At 38.7% G+C, this 20330-nt stretch overlaps 1 protein-coding gene across 5 annotated transcripts in view; it reads right to left on the bottom strand.

The window, feature by feature from the left end:
* Positions 1-1005: 1005 nt before the first annotated feature.
* Unc80 (unc-80 homolog, NALCN channel complex subunit) overlaps positions 1006-20330 on the bottom strand; it is a 163437-nt gene continuing 144112 nt past the window's right edge. For 4 of the 5 annotated variants that reach the window (XM_038338760.1, XM_038338759.1, XM_038338761.1 and 1 more), the window contains 7 exons: positions 19435-19614; positions 17099-17237; positions 14687-14743; positions 8100-8181; positions 7004-7115; positions 6214-6413; positions 1006-5083 (listed from right to left, as the gene is read on the bottom strand). In XM_038338760.1, coding sequence (XP_038194688.1) covers positions 4817-5083; positions 6214-6413; positions 7004-7115; positions 8100-8181; positions 14687-14743; positions 17099-17237; positions 19435-19614 — 1037 coding nt within the window. In that variant the 3' untranslated portion in view covers positions 1006-4816. The remainder of the gene's footprint in view (positions 5084-6213; positions 6414-7003; positions 7116-8099; positions 8182-14686; positions 14744-17098; positions 17238-19434; positions 19615-20330) is intronic. The other variant, XM_038338762.1, reaches the window with a different exon arrangement.

Raw genomic sequence — 20330 nt, forward strand, 5'->3', positions numbered from 1 at the left:
CTTCTCCGTTTTGTAAGGAAAGATAGTTTATTGAGTATAGTGCAAGAAGGCAACGGGCCCATCAGCTAGACTACCGCCTACAGTGTAGGAATTTGTTTTCAAAATGTATTTTTTTTTTTACTATTGCATGCATGTATACCTTATTTTGTGATCATAGCCCCGGTTACCTGCTCGTGCACCCTTTCAACTCGTGCTAACCCTTTTCTTCTTCCTAATTAATCCTTCTCCTACTTAAATATGTTTGTGTGTCTGCAGACTTTGTGCAGGTAACCACAGTTGCTTGTGCACTCGGAATTGAAGCAGTCCTGTCACACCCCATAGCCAGCATTTTATAGCACTCCCCACCCTCCAGCTCCCACAGCCCTTTGCTTCCCTCTTCCGTGATGTTCCCTGGTCAAGGTGGTGAGAACAGGTGGCTGCTGAGTGTAGGAGTTTCTTGGGCTTCCATGGCCCTACTTCCTTTGGAGTAGACAAACTTGATACAGTTCGGCCATAATTCTTGAAATGGGTAAGTGTCCTACTGCCAAATGTGTCCAGAGTCTGGGTCAGGAAGAAATATGAGGCCATATGAAGATAATAATGGATTCGACAAAAGTAATTTCTAAAAGACAAGGATAGGGTATCTTATAATTTTATTCAAAACATAGCTGATGCTAATTTAGATGCCATGGTTTCTATTGCCACAGACAGAGGACAATCAAATCTTTAATGTTCTGACACGGACTACCAGAATTCCAGCAGGTCATTATCTGGGCAGTGAAGTTAAATTGGTTACCTGTCTTCCATTCCTACATTGCGCTTTATTTTGAAAGGTGGGAGAAGTGCCTGTAGGTAGATATCAATTGTATATAGAAGTGGAGGGGACTGATTGGTGATGTTAGGCCAGGCATAGAGTACAGGTATGAAGAACAAGAGATGAAGAAGGCACACACCAAGTCTTCAAAAATGATCCTGAATGAGCTAACCCATTCCCAAAGGAGAGAAATGAAATTGGAGAACATTAAATACCTTTAGATTTATTTTATTATATGTGCATATTCAAACACAGAAGTCAATATCTTTCATAAATATCTTTCATAAACATCTCAGTATTTATTCATATGCATTTTTCCATGCTCTTTGGTCATTCAGTATTCCTAACAGACTTTATAGTTATCTGAGGGAAGTTGGCTGTGTAGTCAATCCTTTGTTTTTACCTACAAAAATGGCTAATAAAGGACTTTAATCCCATGGTCACAGTGACTATTAAAATATTATGGAGGTACATAGATTTATGATCCTAAATGATCCTTAAATAATATAAATAAATTTATCATAAACTTTTCCAAATACATTCTGCCCTCAACTTGTTTTTATTCTCCTGAGTGTCAAATCAGAGTTTGCTTCTGAAATGCTGCAGTTGAGACCCACAAAAGTAAATGAGGGAGTGGGACATTTTACTCACTGCCGAGACACAAGGCCATGAATTGGAAGTGTGAGGTTACAGAGGAACAGTGGGACTCTGGTAAAGTATCCTGCGTAATCCCAGGAAGGTATTTAATGTGTGTTTTAGACTATAATTCTATAACTCTTTCTTCCATATGGATCTCTGTACATACACTCTTATTTCCTCAGAAACTCTAGGAGGTGGGCAGCAAAATGGAGAAATTTCTTCAACTGACTAAAAAAAACCCAGATGTTAAAAGAGAAATGCCATCTTGTCTTAAGTTACTCATGGAGGCTCAATGCAAACCAACTTTTGCCTCCAGCACTGCCATGTGCCCAGTTGTGCCCTTTGACACTGTAGTTCTCAGTGACTTATCCCAAGGCACTCAGTAACTCACTTTCATTGTCAGAAGAATCAAGTAATTTAATAGAGTTATAGAAAGCAGTGAATGCTGAAAATGAAAATAAAGTATTTGTTCTAGAAGAATCTTCATCCAGGATTTAAATTGCTTTAATCTGAATAGTATAAATCTCTACCAACTATCATGGATGATATGTTTTTTTTTCCAACGTCTCTCTATAAAGTCACTTTCCAAAGGACCAATCTTCATTGAATGTCATTTTTTAATACCTGGCGAAAGTAAGTGCCTGTTTTATCCTTCTTCTGAATGAAATAAATATGATTAAGCAGCATATATTAAGAAATAAATCTATTTTACTTTACTAATATTATATTGATCATAAGTGATAATTAGTGCTTAGTCACATTTTGAATATTGTAAAGATTGTCAGTTAACTCAAACTTATTTCTTCTCTTCCCAAACTGTTTTTCTTTAAGTTGTTCCTTCAAACTCCAGGTAATAGTATTCCTGAGAATACATCTTGTGACAGTCTTATGCACATACATATAGATACTTTAGTCACCACACATAAACATTCAACACATTACATTCAACACGTTTAAGGACACCATAAATGGTATAGATGCACACATCTGCAAAATTTCAGAAGCCCAACACGAGAGAGAGCATTTCCACTCTGTAAGTCCCTATTTCTCAGAGTGGACAAGTCTTTTTTGTTTTTTCAAGATAAAACACTACTTAGCTTATTAAAAAAATTTCTAACAGACTTCCATACATGACAGAGAAGGAGTCAGGTTAAAAGATAGACAGACCAGTAAAATCATTTCTCAAACAGCCCAGCACATTTGAAATATATAAAGGTATTTAGGGTTATTACTGAGTATTTAACAATTCATTGACCCCCTACATTTCTTAAATATCTGACATGATTATAGAGATTTTGACTCAAGAATCCCAAAACCGGAACAAAGCACATAGACGCATATAACTCAGACACTTGTACGTACCAGACATAAGGCCTCTAATGCTAATGAGCAGCATAGTTTTTAACAGGCAAAATACATCAGTTTAGAACCAGAAAACCACTTGCATGTTGGCTTCTGCACTTAGGGATAAACTCAGCATTAAGTATAAACGATGTGAAGATGTTATAGCACATAAAAGAGGTCCATTTATCTCCTTGATTTCCCATACTTATTTCCGGAGGTGATACTACCTTGACTTTCTCAACTGGGTGATTTTAAATTTTATTCTAATTAATTTATAGATACCTTTGTTATCTTTGTGAATGGGGCCATAGTCCCAAAATATATTTGATTTTATAAATCACAATATAAACTATGCTTATTTAATAAACAATTCTAAAAATCATTTTCCTAGCCAGGCGGTGGTGGCGCACGCCTTCAATCCCAGCACTCGAGAGGCAGAGGCAGGCGGATCTCTGAGTTCGAGGGCAGCCTGGTCTACAAGAGCTAGTTCCAGGACAGACTCTAGAAACTACAGGGAAACCCTGTCATTGAAAACCAAAAAAAGAATCATTTTCCTTTATGACTTGTTGGATTGATAGGTCTCCTCTTTTTATACATGTACATTTCATAGACAACATAGTCAACATTTGAGCATATAGAATATATTTTAAACTCATCTCCACACAATCAAACTCTGTTTACCCTCTATTTGAAGACTAACACACACACACACACACACACACACACATACACACACCCATACCAGTGTAGGTATGTATTTCTTTCAATGCTTAGTAGTTATGTAACATTTCTCTAATGTAAACTGCTAAACTTTTGAAGAGCATTTCTGAACTGCACGATGCCCAGCCCTTTAATAATCTAAGTACTGGCCTCACAAGCCTTCCAATTTTTATTTTATTTTTTGAAGTAACTGCACTTCAAGTTAAAGCCCTGTTTGTGATATATACAAGCTGTCTGAGTCTATGAAGAAATTGATTACTCTGTATTTTTCCTCATTAACTGAGATCTCTTAAGGATCATAAAATATTTGACTACTGAGAAAAATTATTTTCCGATCTAATTCTAACAACTTAACTCTAATGTATGAAAATATGCCCTCAGGGGCAGGCACAAGGACTGTAAGGGAATATAATCCCCTTTCCCAATAGATCCAATTTAGACACTGCTGTATGTAGTTGAGGCTAGAAGTAGGAATGCCATCTCTTTCAAGCAATGCTATTTACATTTAGCTTTTTATATAGCTGTCTATGTTATTAATTCAGAATCATATCTGAGAATTCCTAGAATATTCTGTCTAAGGTGATATGAAATGGTCTGTGGCATTAGAATTTTGATTTATAGCATTTAGTGAAAATGACAGTTAAAAATAAATTTTGAAAAGTCCACAGCTCTAAAAAATAGTGTTTTGTTCCTTTAATTCCTAGATATATTGTTGACCAAAACAAAAATAACTGCCAGGTTTGTAATTTAGTGTCTCCAACCTAATTATTTTTTTTTTTGTTGGTTGTTTTTATGTGAGTTGCTATGTATATAGCCACATAATGTAAAGTTTTTGAAACTATAAATATAAACATTTTCAGGAAATGTATAATGTGAGTATCTTAAAAGACTGCATTCCTCTTTAGAACATATAGTCAGTAGTCTTATGAGGGAAGCAACAGTATGTATTCTCAAGTGTCTGTAATAGTATATATTCTCAACCGTCTGTAATAGTATATACTCTCAACCGTCTGTAATAGTATACATATTCTCAACTGTCTGAGATAGTATTTATATATATTCTTAACTGCTCAAAGCAAGGTGTACAGAATGTGAAGTCGAATGGCTCTTCCCCCCATTCCTGTTTTTATGATCTTCACATGACTAAAGACTTTTAGCTATTGATTTTTAAGGTGGTAATGACACATAAAGAGCTTTGACAGCAAAATCTACTCAGACTTAATGCCGCCCACTGGCTATAAATTGCTGTTTTGACATTAACCCTTCCCATCAAGGGCTTCCTGTCAGCAGTCTCCTGTGCACTGCCCCTGCGACAGAGACCTAAACATGGGACTTGTCTGGTGCTGCATCTTTCTCCCCCAGCTCAGGAGGAGTGAAAGTGAACTGGCTGGACAGCAGGGGGTTCTCCATGCCATTTTCCTCACTGATGTGAAGGACAGTATCACCATGCTGTAGGAGGCTGGATGTCTCAAGGCCAGTGAAGTCATCAGGGTCTGAGAGTTGAGTGGAGAGGGGACTGTGTACAGCAGCACCTTGTACTTCTGTATCCTCCTTTTGTTCTTCTTCTTCAGCAAGAAGGGGCTCACTCTGTCATCAAAGGATCATAACATCATGGACCAGAGAAGAACATAAAAACGGCTATGTAGCTCTGATTGGACAAGAACTCAAAGGTGAATCCATGCCCTAACTCCTGTCTCAGGGATGATCTATAAGGGCGCTTCCAGCTTTCAAAGCATTGGTTTTCTATCCATTGATATATAAATGATTTTTTGGGGGGGGGGGAGAGGGCCCATGTATATCTTATGATCTGTAAAAATGAACTGATATAAAGTATTGCTACAGTTCCTTTTAACTATTGATGCAAATATGTATGCTAATATTACCCTTTGTTTTCTTTAACTATCACATCAGAATATGGTACCTGTAGAAATTTCTTTCATTCTGGGAGTGATGGCACATGCCGTTAATGCCAGCACTCAGGAGGCAGACAGGAGGATCTCTGTGAGTTTGAGGCCAGCCTGGTCTACAGAGTGAGTTCCAGGACAGGCTCCAAAGCTACACAGAGAAACCATGCCTCCAGAAAAAAGAGGGGAAAAGAAAAGAAAAAATTTATTCATAAAAGCTAAATAAAATAATACTAATAGCACTACGAGAAGGTGTCATCTAAGCTGGTAACGTCACATGCTTTACTTGAAAAAGGTTACAACTGTGCAGGAACTTTTTGTTGTCAGAGATTATTCCAGATGAAAAATATTTCTTAAATTACTGTAAAATTATTTCTTTTTTTCTTTTTTTTTGGTTTTTCGAGACAGGGTTTCTCTGCAGCTTTAGAGCCTGTCCTGGAGCTAGCTCTTGTAGACCAGGCTGGTCTCGAACTCACAGAGATCCGCCTGCCTCTGCCTCCCGAGTGCTGGGATTAAAGGTGTGCGCCACCACCGCCCGGCTAAAAATTATTTCTTAATTTAGTAGAAAGCATAAAGTTTTCCACTAAAGACATCTCTTGGTCCTTCTTATTTATAGATACATTATTGACCAAACACTTTATATAGATTTTCTTTTTCACAATGGCAAAAATAGTATCTGTTTGGGCAATAACATGTTATAGACCCAGACTTAATTATTCAAAAGAAATTATTCATTTCTGAATATCACATCTAAGTGGTTCCTGCAAATAAGGATGCAAGGTGCAGGCCCTGCTGCCTCTGTAGCGCCCTCACCTGCTTGGGAGACGCGCTGTGAAGGTCTGCAACAACAATGGCCGGCGAGGATGTGAGCACTGGTTTGTCAGTTCCTTCTGGCTTCCTGGATGGCCCTGGGCTGCAGCCCTGTGGCTGGCCTGTGGCAGGAAGTATGTCTGTTGGGGCAGCTGTTGGCTCTGACTGAGCCTCAATGAAGGTCACAGATCGCTTCTGGTCAACTGTAGGTTAGAGGTGAACCGATTAGTAGGAGAGAAATTGGCTGTTGGTGCTTAATAATTGACATTAACCAGTGATTATCACAGACATTGTTGGTTTGTAATAAATGAGATCTTATATGGTCATTCTATGTATTTGTATTTCTCCTTCTTAAATAGAATAGAGAAAAACAAAATTGAGAGAAAATAATTTCTACATAAATGGCCTAAAGCAAGAGGCAAAGGCTAGCTTATCATAATGACCCTCCTACTGATGAATTCTAGAACCAAAAAACACAAAGAGATATTCACTGTGCCACCTTTAGTTAGAAGTAGAATGGTCTGGTTTCTGGATTCAGTAAAGAAAACACAACCTTTTACATTCAAGTTTCAGAATATTAACAATTTACCTTGGATAGTTCACAGGGAGTGGGGAAAGGTTGGGGAAGATGAGAAGAGAAAAAAGAAGTAGTAAAGTTTTCTTGGAAACATCCTAAGACCTCCCCAAAAGTAAGGTTATTGGCATCTTCTCATTTTCTGCAGGCCTTCTGGGCCAAGCTGCCTACCATCACAACAGTGGTGCCAGCAGAAGGGGCACATGAAAGCTCCCTCACCAGATGGCTTTGTTTTAGGTTGAATGCTCCTGCGAGTGGTGGACAGTCGAGCCCCGTGGCGGTTTCTGGGTTCAGTTTGAGTCTTCTGCCTTGACAGAAGAGGGCGTCTTAGCTGAAGAAAATAGATAAAATAAAACTGGCAAGAAAAGCCAACCAACTGGGAACCCTGAGTCGACGATCCTACTTGTTCCTTCCTGTAGCCTAGAACATCAATGGATTTGAAATGCTAAGTCTGAGAATTTCAATGGATAGAAATCCCCCAAATAATGTTAATGCCTGACTTTTGCTCGTCTAAAACTATAGTTGAACCTCTCTTAACTCTCAGAGAGATGTATTAAGAAACCAGCCTCGAGCAAAACATTGGAACTTCACTCTGACTTTTGCTTAGAAAGCAATGTATAATCCAGAAGTGGTGGTGCATACCTGGAATCCCAATACTCAGGAGCCTGAGGCAGGAGGATTGCGTGTGATACCAGCTTGGACTATGTATTGAAACCATGTCTGGAAATTGAGAAGTAAGAGTAGATAGGTGTGCGGGAGAGACAGAAGAAGGGAGATGAGGGGAAGGGGAAGGGGCTGAGAAAGGGAGGGAATCTCACCTAAGGAAATCATTCCCAAGCTGGCTCCCAACTCTATGTAACCCAGGCTGGCATTAAACTCATAACCCTCCTCTTTCAGCCTTCTATATTCTGGAAATACAGGTATTCATCACAACACCCAGCTGAAAATATGATCTTCTGTTTCAATATTAAATTAAATCTCTAATGCCAGCATGAGAAAGAACCTATCTCCAACCCTGTAAAAGCAGGTACTTGGTTAACTGTATAACAGCCAATGAGTTTGACTGGGAAAGAAGCTTGCCAGTAGAGAACAAGAAGATTTGTAGGCTGAAATCTCTTTTCCAACAATCAGCTTGCACAATAAAAACTTCATATTTGCAATAGAAACCTCACATGCTCAGCATACTTTATGGTTGCTGTGCATGGCTTATTTCAGGCAAGAAGGCCAAGGTAATCTTAATAAACAAAGATATTAGCAAGCAAGTGGATCTTCCATCTTACGGGATGACTCTCGTAGCATCTCAGGGTCTACTTACCTGCCTCAGGCCCCTTTTCCTCCCCAGTGGCTGCTGCAGGAGGAGGTTCTGCTGGCCAGGTTCACTCTGTACACTTGCCACCCTGCCAAGCATCAACAGCATTAGTCTACCCTCGAGACAGCTCCAAAGACCATTCTCTGGTGGGGGTTAGCCAAAACCACTTATATGGAACAGTCACTTCAAAGATATCATTATCTTTGAAGGATGGTTGGGGAAGAGTCCCTGGGGGAGGGGTTTTCAAAGGCTTGGCAAGGAGGACAAGGCCTTGTAGCCCCAAGCTGTCAAAATTGAGATTCTGTTTTCAGTCACTGATGCTGGATCTATCATTCAGCAGGGCAATGGTTTGATCACACCCCTGGTTTGGAAGCCATCAAAAGGCTTAACATGTCACATTCTAATCTCAATTTTTTTTCAAGGGGAATGGAAACGCTGGCGACAAATACACACAAACAACTTTGTCACACGGATGGGAACAGCTGTTTTAAAACTCCCAGTTTAAATGAAAATAAGATGGACAGATATTGAGCACATCAGACACAGGATCCATTTGGGTGAAGGGACACATTCAACACATGTTTGCAGCCTGAAGTCTCGTGACAGCCGAGCAAATAGTCACATGGGCAGAAAATTTAAATATTTTTGAAAACTATTTTAAATTTAAAAGGCTGGCAAGGAAACTGGCAGTACAACTCAATTAGCTGCACTTAAGTGAACTGTGCAGTTGATAAAAGGAACAGTCTGCTCCCCCCAAATTACTGTGTATGTGTGTCTCATTAGCAAAACGGACTCCTGGCAGGGTCTGCTACTCCCGTGTTGGTGAAGCTGAACTGAGATGGGCCCTGATTCCTTTTCATTCTTCATGCATGTGTCATAGGTGTCTACAATGGAAGAGAATGAAAAGAGAAACACACTGTGCCCATATAACATTTTAATTCTGTGGTTGATGTCAATGTGATTAATTGATTTATGGCTAAATGATGTCTTTGCCTTTGCAAAAGGAGAGTCATCTACAGAAACTGTAATGGTAAAATGTAATGGTCCCCACAGAGGAACCCAGTCAGCAACCGTCCACAAAAAGAAATAGAGAATGATCATATCCACACATTTCTGTTTTTTTAAATGTGCTACATAAATACCTCGCTGCACTTTTAGTAAAAGAAATTAGTTATAAGATGGGTATTCAGATGCTTCTCATGTATGGCAGGCTAATAATTGCAGTTGGTACAGTCAAAACTATCATTTAAAGTACAACTCATATTTTTACTAGAAGAAAAAGCAATGACTCAGTAAGATCTGTCAAATTTTTTCTATGAAATAGGGATATGATTACATCATCTGAGTTATGCAACACAAAATTCTACAAAGAACACAAAAAAGAGGCATTTAAAACTTCTTTTCTTGCCCCAAAATAAAGTTCAACAGATTGATGTACATTATATGACTGTAGCGTGTTTGAAGGAACTCTGTGCTAAAGGAACAGTGCAGCACATTTTGATAATCAGTCTAGATTACGGTGCTGGCATGTCTGAAATGACATCTCCTTATTAGTCATCCATTTTACCATGTGTCTGTTAAGTTGGAAAGCATATATATGCACACAAGTAGGAACACATTTCTCCCAATACCAAGCAAAGCTACCATTGGAATGGATTCTTCATTGACATCTAGATGTTACCTCAGTTCCCTTGGCCATAAAAGGAGGTTGATACTTACCAACTACCTCCCATTAAGGTAGAGAAAAGAAGTTAGTTGATGTAAAATGGCTTGTATATGACAAGTGACATGTATAGCATGCTTTCTTGTTTTACATTTGTTGTTTTTAATGAGTTTATTGCTTCTTGGAAACTAAAAGGAAGTATTTATTGGAAAATAATGGGGCAGAGAAAATGAATTCAAGGCAGTCCTCTGATATTTTTATTTACTAATCTGGGGTTGTGAGAAAAAATGGTGCAAGAAAAGAAAAAATATACATTACTTGGAGAGTTAAATGTCACAACATAACAGTAATTTTATGATGGTTCCTCCAGGGGAAGATCATGAGCGTCAACATTTCTCTATGGACAGAGAGGCTTCTAGCTGAGAAATCTATTGTCTTTAGTAATTGGTTATTCTAGGTAAATAATGTAGGAATGTGCACATCAAAAATGAAATTATAGAACATGCTGCTGGAACACATTCCTAGAAATACGATGATGAAATTTCTCCTTGCTGCATCAATGAATTAAATCACATGAATAATAAACACCTAAAAAACTAACGATGTAATATAGGCAAAAATTTTCATATCATGGAGTTTACTTCAAACTGGAACTTACTATAAAAATTAGCCTCAATTTAGTTTCCATTCCTTCACATAATGTAATATCTCAGTCACTTGTAGGAACTGGAGAAACCAAGATCTTCATACTAAGAACCTATCTGCATTATGTCCTACTTTCTATTTTACATTTTTGAAGCAGTCTCATCTAAAGCCTTCATCTACCATAAATGCAATAATCAAAATTATTTTCCTCATCAAGAAGTTACAATATTTTATTGGGAGGTCTCAAATTTTAAAAGTGTACTTCAGTAGGCAACTAAATACTTTTGAATAACTTAAATATATATTTCTTATCCAACAATTATGAAAAACAATTGAGAAGTTGAAATGATGTTACAATTTGTCAAACTAGTTGACCAAATAGTAAAAGCTTTGTCTTGCATAGAACACTGGTTTCTTGGAAGCATTAATTTTAAGAATGACGGCTGTCTCAATCAAACAGGGTGAAACAGTAAGTATAAAATCTAATAAAACTTTCCAAATTTAAACTAACATCTTGCAAAACATTCATGTAAATAGCCTTAGTTGTAGAGGTCTTGGTGTGTTACCCTGCTGGCCTGGAATGTGCTGTGCACCTGTGCAGGCCTCCCAAGGGCTAGGGCTACATGACAAGGCTGTGTTGGCATGTCTTTCCTTCCCTCAGTTTCCGAGTTCTTGAAAATATCTCCTTGGAAAAATGATAGTAGGATCCAAATTTTATTTTTATTTACTTTTTTTTCTCAGGATCCAAATTTTAGAGGGGAAAATTCAGCCAGGGCACAGCAGTTGGTGGGATTCAAACTGTGATTCAAAATTAGTTCCCGTTTATAATACAAGGAAGCAATTCATAAGCTAGGGGAATTTGTGCAATGTTAGAAAAATGATTTTGCTAAGCTCACCTCCTTTACAGTGCCGCAGCATAATGGCCTGGACTCAAGTGTATACATAAGTGTATATTTCCTAATTATATGACGATAGCATTTCTTTAAATAAGCACTGTGTAAACAAGGAGCCATTCAGTAATGCAGGCTTAAATTTGTGTCACTCAAATTATAAAAAATAAACCATGTATTGCAATATATCATAAAATAAAAAAGTTAAGCAGACACTCTGGATGACAACACCCTCTGAATAGTGAACTGGCGTGTTAATTGTTTCTTTCTATATTGTTTCAGTGTGCTACTCAGCCTCCACAGCACCCGGGACAATGTCAGTGCTACAGAATTTCCAGACTAGAGTTTCAGATCGACTGTAGTAATAACTGGACTTTAGACATGAGAGCTGACAAAGCAAAGGCAAAGTGGACATTGTGTGTCCCAGCGCGCATCATCTGGCCCTGTCTTTTCAGTTGTACTAAAGGCTGGTGGAATATTTCTTGCATTTTAAGAATACCAGGCAAGTTTTCATGCTGAGAGGTTATGTATGAGCATGACACGGGCATTACACATGGGTCACTGTTATTTCATCTAGACTACAGTCTTGCTCAAACTTGGACTGAACCCTCTGTGTCACTATGACTAAGCTTTTCAGGGATTAAAATGCCGAGATAATTTCTTTTTAAATAGAGAGTTCACTGTTGACTCCTGCTTTTAAAACTATCCTAACATGTCCAAACAAAATCTGGTTCTCAACTCTAAACATCTGGCCTTAAGGACTTAAATCACTTCTCTAGATCTCTATTCTTCTGGAGGGGAAATATGCCCATGGTATACACGTGTTTGAGAAACGTCTACACTGAGTTTTTATGCCTCTCAGAGCAGCGCTCTCCATAGAAGAAAAGTCTTCCATGTAATTTTGATTTAGCTTATTAATTTCCAATAGAAGTTTTAAGAAACAGAACCAGACAGGAAACAATGTTTCTGGTGGGAGTTTGGGGGCTGAGTCTTTAAAAGAAATGCATTAGTGTGATTCTGTAAGAATCTTAGAAGTTTCTAATTAGGGTATAAATTTTCTTCAGTTCCCATCTCCTTATCTGCCTGTCTTCCCCACTCAGCCTGCATTGTCCAGCTTGGCTCCTTTGTCTAAAACAAGTGGCCTCTCAGAAGCAAAGTCCTATAAAAGTTAAACAAGGATCGGGGTGGGTGTGTGGCAGGGTTTACTGGTTTCCTTTCTGTGTTTCTTAGTAAGCTTGGGTCAGATTTTCTTCAGGATAACTTTGAGAGTGCTTCAGATCCTCCTGCTAAAATTACATGTAATTCATGTGCTTATCAACCTTTCTATTTTTGGATTTTAAGAATGTGCATAAAGAGTTCTTGTGCCAAAAAATAAGAAAGCCTGCAAACAAAATATATAAAAACATGCCATTTATTAAGGGCTTTTAGTAAGGGCTCAAACTTCCTCTCCTCCAAAGAGAACTTGCTGACACAATGGCATTCAAGACACAGCTTGCAGCATACGGCAAAGGTGGATGTGCTAGTGGTTGGTGGGAAGCCTCCACATTAATCAAATTATTCCAGAATCAAAAGCAAATTGTTTATATTTCGATTTCTTAATGACCACCGCTGGGCCTGGTGACTAACACCAAGGTCCAAAGGAAAACAGTGCAAGTGGCAACAGATCAGCAACAGCTGACTTAAGATGGTCATCAAAATGCTAGCATGATTAATTCACCTGGAGACGAGGGCGCTCATTCTGGCTCTGAACTTGTCTTAGCACCTAGCATAAACATTGAGTTTTCTCCTTTTGCACCAGACCTAGCACAGGAGTTGGTTCAAATAACTCTAGTCATTTAAATGCTGAGCTCACCAAGTTCCAGAAAATAATAAAAATCAACTCTACCCTGTCTCCTCCCATGCACATTGGGCTGTGACTTCGGCTAGCAGAAGTAGAATCTGCACTAAACTCTCAGCTCAAAGCCCTCGAAAGAGAAGCCTGACTAATACTCCCTATCCTTAATCATCCACTGATCATACTTTCTGAAATTCAGGTTGTCCTAGTCCATATGCAATTTTCAACATTAAGCAATTACATCTTTGAAAGCACCGATGCCCTTGCTAGACTTTGTTGCAAGTTCTTCAGACATTTATACACAATTAAGGGAAATCTGCAGGACTGTGTTCTTCAACCTCCCTCGCCCTGCAGCTCCTGCTAATTAAGGTTGCTCTCTGCAGCACTTCCACTTTTACCAAGAAGAGACTAATCTGTCCAAGCAAGGGCTCGCAAACACAAATGAATGTCATGAATTATGGATCCAGTAAAAAAAAAAATAGACCCGATGATGGACTAAATTTCCCATTTTCAGTTGAAGAAGAAAATGTGAAATCTGAACAAGATGCAAAGAAAACAAAAGACAACCTTTCACAGGAACGGCCTCTCAACATTTCCTCATCTTTGGAATAAAGCAATAAACGGGGTAGGGTACTCACTATAGAATGCAGCCCTGGGAGTGTTTTCTCTTGGGATGGGACAAAGACACTCTAAAGATGAACAAGAAGCATTGCCCCTAATGAGGATTAGTTGAGAGGTGTAAATCAACAGCACAAGATTAGGAATGTTTGACGTGGTTTATCTGAGTGTTAAAGGTGCAGTACCCATTTCTGAACGCTTAAGCAAATAGTCTAGGTATTCTACTGTTTTCATGGTATGACTTCTGTTATTACTTACCAAGAAAAATTTGCAATAGACTTTTCACAGTGAGTTTTCGAATCGTCTTTGTGCTAGAGCCAATATTCTTGACATGTGTCTGAACACACTACAGCGATGGCACGCCGAGCCGTGTGCATCGGAGGGAAGCAGCCTCACAGTTGCAGTGGCAGTGCTGTCCCCACAGCGTCACTGTTTTCTGACCATCTATCATATTAGCTAAAAGGTCTCACTCGATTGAGTACAGGGGCTCCCTGAGAGGGAACTGTACTAAAAAGACCCCCATAAAGCAATTCTCAGTGAATATAAGTGTGGAAATGAACGATTAGTTGGGGGGAGGTACTGGGTATGGGACCCAGGGTCTAGCATATGCTAAGCACATGTTACTACCACTGAACAATACCCTAGCCCTTGGTATATAAAAAATTTTAGACATTCATTAGTCATGCCCCATAGAAAATTCTGCAGTTTTTTAAATTAAGGTTTTTAGACTATTTGTGATTGATCTCTGAAGCTGTCTGTAAAGAAGGAGGGTATGCTACACCTTTGACTCCAGGCTCGTGTGTTCATGAACAACACAGGGCGAGGGATGGAAAGAGGTACCAGGACGGGCAAGAGGAAACGGAGGAGACAGAGTGACGGAGATGACAGGGAACAGCTAGTTCCCAGAACAGACACCAATAGACAGGTAGCTTTGACACTGTACCTAGAGAGGCTGCCCTCGGCGGCCAGGCCCTGGGAGTCATCGAGGACATTAGGTTCACTGCAGGAGGGGTAGGGAGATGAAGCATTTAGGGAAAGAAAATGCAGAAGGAAAAAAAAGAGAAAGAAAAAAGAAAAGGGAAGGGGGGAAGAAAAAAGCATGCAATTTTCTGTTTCCAAGAACTGAAAATAAATAAATTTAACAGAACAAGGAAGGAAAAGGAGACAGTCAACCATTTCACCTTGTGCTGGGTTTGTCAAGACATAGGACTCAAGGCAATGGGAGAAGGAAAGACCGGATGGGTACGACTCTCAGAGGAGTGCTCTGTTTATTGGTCAAGAGTTAAAATGAGCTCCAAATGGAGACATGAGCTCTGAAATGCTTCGCAGAGTAGATCCGTAGAAGATGAATCTATGAGTTCTTTAGTAGCCTTTTGGCTAGGTGGTTAGTATTTTTAGCATATCTTATGGACACAGAATTTTAATGATCAGACCTCATGTGTTCTTGTAGAGCCTAACATTACCACACAGAAACCACTTACCATGAATGGCCACAACCAAAGTCTGGAAACTGATGCCATTAAGAAAAGCAAAGACAGAGCCCAACTCCCCCTGCTAATTTTGCAATGAAAATATCAATAAACAGATGGAAGGTATCTTCAAAACATTACAAAGAACTCACATCTACCTCCCTATTATACACTCTCTACTGACTGAATTGTAAGTACAACGGAAGTCTGTCCTTCGGTTGGTTAGTAGCCGTTTATCCACTTATTTGAATGCAGCTGAACTGATATTTGTTAGCACATCTGTGCTATATTTTATCCACTTTCCCATCAGATCTAGCACTGAGCTAGGCAACCATAAGGCATTCAATATATATGTATTAAATTGTGTATAGTCAAGCATCCACAAAACTGAAAGAACTATTATCAAAGATCTGAGTGTCTCTGTCCCCAAGAAGAGAATCATATTTTTTTTTTTTTTTTTTTTTTGGTAATGGACAAAGACAGTGTTCCCTTCTCCAATTTTCCAAAATATAATCCAAGAACAAAGTGATTCATTGTAATATATTCTTTTTAACTCCTGGGATATGTTTATACTAGATAAAAATTTCCTTTGCAAGTAAGTTGATCTATCATTATATGCACGGAAAAAGAATTAGTAGTTTGACTTATTTTGAGCAGCTCAAAAGTTCTCTAATTACAATTTATATTATTTTAAATACAAACATGTGGATAGTAAAAACTAAATTAATAGTTACCAACAGTAACTGCTTATATTACTTTCTTTGAACATGTTGTTTGGCTCTTGGTTCCATATTTAATTTATAAAATCGTTTTGGCTCAAAGAGAAATTATCAAGTTTTAGGTTACATAAACTATTTTTTGAGTGTTTGAGGTATAGAATACTCCCGTATATAAACCAGATCAATTTGAACACAATCATATATCGCTCTTGATATTATGTTCTCTGTGTGAATTGTGCTACGAAGGGTATTAGGAATGACAGTAGCGAGGGATATAGCTCAGTGATGTAGCATACATATGGCTGTATTGCAAAATATAAACTAACACACTAAAAGTCAGACAACACCAAGAATTGTGTTTCAAGAATACAATTCTTGAAATGAACATATTAGTTGTTTTAAAAATAGATTAACTCTTAGCTCATTTTTATTATAACTTTATTTAAAATGTAAAATGTAAACATGAGTGTTTGTTTAAATATAATTTTAAATTTAAATTTCATAAATTATATATTCTTGCTTTCCCCAAGTATAAAAAGTTTTAAGACTATAGCCCCAAACTTGTTTTTAAAATTACACTCATATGGCAGAGAACACCAAGGGAAATGCTTTAAATGCTTTAGTCATTGAATCTGAGAGTTGCTGATATAGAAGGTCCCTTCAGATCATTTCCTCTACGTTAGCACACGGCTAGAGAGCTGTGAACTGCATGGAAGTGGCCTCCCATGGTCCACACAGTGTCAGAGGTGTGTTTTCTGCTTGCTGAAGCGTTCTTACATGTGGTTGAACATTAACTGCAGAAGGCTAAACTCCCAGAGTATCACATAAACTGGTCTACTCTTGCCAAATAACCATTTTCTTGCTCGATGATAAATCTGGCATATAAGGATGGCATTGACCAGAAGAAAAGATTTATATTTCTATTTATGGATAGCTCAATAAGAAATAATACTTGGACCTAAAGGTGTGGTCTCATTTTGACCTGGCTTAGAAAGCTACAACTATTACCCATAGGAACCTTCTTGAAAGTACTTTCTTGAACGGTTTCTCTAGAAACATAACCCATACTTGCTTCTCATTCAGTTTTTATAGGATGATGTTAGTGTATGTTTGGAATTTTTTCTTTTTCTCCCAAGTACAGAATATAAGACAGTCATAGGCCTTTACCTTTGGCTGGGTAACATGCCCACCTCAGCCTGAGGTGCAGACATGCTGGAGACGTGGCTGGAGAACCGCCTCCTTCCAAGGGCACTCAGGAGACTAGCTTCCTGTTCACTTACCACACTGGGCATGCTCACAGAGTCATCTGAAAGTGCGAGGGGATCAATGTTACAAAACCATGATACCTATCAGAAAACTGCAACCAAAGTGGTACTTGAGTTCCATCCCTGGCTTGGGTACAACCTCAGGGCTGTCTGTAAAGCTAAACAATCAAAACCATCTTTGTACAAACAATAACACAGCAAGCGAATCGATGATACTTCTTCATGTCTACACATCTCCTACCTCCCTACACAGTAGAGCAGCCTTCACAAAACACATGCAAACTTCTTATTTACTTTTATAGGTATAAGCCGATGCGTACCCACACATTAAAGATTCCAGAAAAGCTAGATTGTACATATACGTGTAAAGACTATTGCAGGAATAGTTCAGTTGGAGTTTGTTTTCAAATAAGTCAATTCCATTTCCTTGACATTAAAAAGCTACTCAGTACATTTAATGATTTCTAGCTTGCTGTGGGAAACAATATTGCATATATTGTAGAAAAATATTGGAAACAGTAATACCCTGAAGTGCTTATTTTAATCTAAATTTTCAGTTTTTAAAGATGCCTCCTTTCCCTGCAGAACCAGAAATTAATGTACCTAAACCCATAAGAAAGTTAGCTTTAGTACAATATTTGCACAAGTTGACCTCATGCTAAGTGATCTAATACTATTTGTTACTAAACCACATAAACTTCAATAAACAAATTGTGTTTTTCAGACGTGTGCTACCATGGAAAGTCATCTGATACTATTTAGAATATTCTAAGTGATATATCTAATATAACCATAAATATGAAAACTGCTATAGATTTTAATTTTTTATACAATGATTTGAACTGAATCTTGACATGTTACCTTTCTGGTATGTTTACAAAGAAGCTAAAAGTGGTGGTGCATGCCTTTAATCCCAGCACTCAGAAGGCAAAGGCAGGTGGATCTCTGTGAAACCAAGGCCAGCCTGGTCTACAGAGGGAGCTCTAGGAGAGGCTCCAAAGCTACAGAGAACCTCTTGTCCCCAGCACCACCAATACTTAACACTGGCAAGTAAATCAAAAAGCCCCCCTTTAAGTTAAAATGTCAGGGAACCAGTGTTCTGGTGCATGATCGTGCCTGCAATCACAGCCTTCAGTAGTGGAGGCAGGAGGATCAGAAGCTTCAGGGTCCTTGGCAATGTAGGGAATGCAAGGCCAGCCTGGGATCATGAGACTCTGTTCCAAATAAAAATAATCAAGAAAAATTTAAAAGTAAACTTCTCCTTCTTACCTCTCACTTGAGCTTTTTCTATCAGTATTTTGTGAGAGGTCAGACTGCGACTATGGAGGTGTGCAGTGCCCAGGTGTCTGGAGGGCAGTGGTTTATAGTGTGCTTGCCGCCTTACATGACTAACCCTCAAACCAAATCTCAAAATAATGGTGATGAGTACTTTGACAAATCACATATTTACTTTTTCATCCTATATACCTAATTGTGGGGAGCTACTTAATTAAAAGCATTCACTCATCTTACTTAATTAAACTTCTAAGCTCCTTTCTAGTTCCTCTGTTTAGTTCAGAGAGGGATCTTTCGTGGGTTTTGTTTGGTATTGAGGGGTTATATTTTATCCTCATCTTTGAAGGTACACCTTTCAATAAGCTTTATGTAAGAGCATCCTAAAAACACGAGTGGAGAATAATCAGTGCAATTGAAGAAGCCCCCTCCATGACAGAGACATTTAGTGGAAATTCAGCAAACATTTGGTGTCACGTCCTACACTGCTCAAGCACACACGTGCGGTATTTATCGATCTGCTATCTCCCACTTCGCAACACTACATCTCTAGCAGATGCATCAGAAATTCCTAGGATAACTGCATTACGGGAGAGTCCCTAAGTTGTTTCCCCCGTCATTCTGCCAGTTTTCTCCTGGCTTCCACAGACTTCATGTGCACATTCTGCCCACTTTGCTTTGACAAATGACTTGTGAGTGCTGGGCGTTTCTCTAGCCAGCATGCCCAGGAGAAAGAGGAATAAGTTGTTTACTTACAATATAAATGAAATTTCGAAGAAAACGTCAGATACATACTTTCTTTTCTCTAAATATCCAAGGGTATCAATTTCATTTTGAAACCTTTTTTGAAAATGACTAAGGGAGCAGACCGCGAAATGGCTATCCATCCTTTCTAGACAGACGTCCTTTGTAGGACCTTGCTCGCATGGCCAGGCAGGCCTATTGCTTGCCTAGACTCTTACTTACTTTCCTCGTCCTCCTCGTCAGTCCGACTCAAGGTGTCTTGAGAAGCCTGTTGGGATGGTTCACTGTCCTGCTCCCAGACGGTGCCTGTGCCTGTGTTGGAGCGGGACATGGTAGCCAGACTCAGGCGGTAGGCAGAGGTGGACGTGCCCACAGTACTGATGGATGTCTTCCCTTGGTAGGCTAGGGGTTGCGAGATTAAAGGAAATGATGGTGAGGTCATGAAAACAGAAATATTTGCTTAAAAGTTTTTCAACTTGAGTTTCAGACTAAGGAGTGTTAAGATAAAGGAACACAAGAAATCGGGAGTGGGCAGTATTGGCCACTGGAATATTCTAAGTGAATAGCTTTCTTATGGAGGCCTGAGGCTCCTGCCAAGAGAAAAGCTTTTTGCAGTTTTTTCTCTTAGTGTGTTTATTTTTATTTGCTTAGGCAAATAGCATATCAACTAATTTTGACTTAAACTGCTGCTTCTAAATCTTTGGTTTTATTACTACAGCATGTGAATTGCCCACATAAGTATATTGGAATAATTAAAATAATTAGTATCTTTTATATGAACCTAAAATCAAAATCAGGATACAACACCAAAGAGTTCTCATTCTCCTTGCCTGGAGACAGCAGTATTAGAAACTTCTCGGCTCTGGGACGGGACAGGTGTTTCTTTCAGATTCATCAGAACATCTGAATAGCAATGTGTAAATATCACCAATGTTGCACTTTTAATATTTGTTTTTTGAATATTTTGCAAACAACAGTAAACACTTCAGGAAGCAAATAAACCCCGTCTTTTACAGATGGGTGATGACTGCCCTCTAATGGTAGACAGTGATTTAATTTCGTCATTCAGGAGTCTGTCTCAGAACTACAGAACAAGCAATGAAGATGCAAGGACCAGG

The sequence above is a fragment of the Arvicola amphibius genome, chromosome 8, assembly GCF_903992535.2.
Source record: "Arvicola amphibius chromosome 8, mArvAmp1.2, whole genome shotgun sequence".
NCBI classification, from domain to species: domain Eukaryota; kingdom Metazoa; phylum Chordata; class Mammalia; order Rodentia; family Cricetidae; genus Arvicola; species Arvicola amphibius.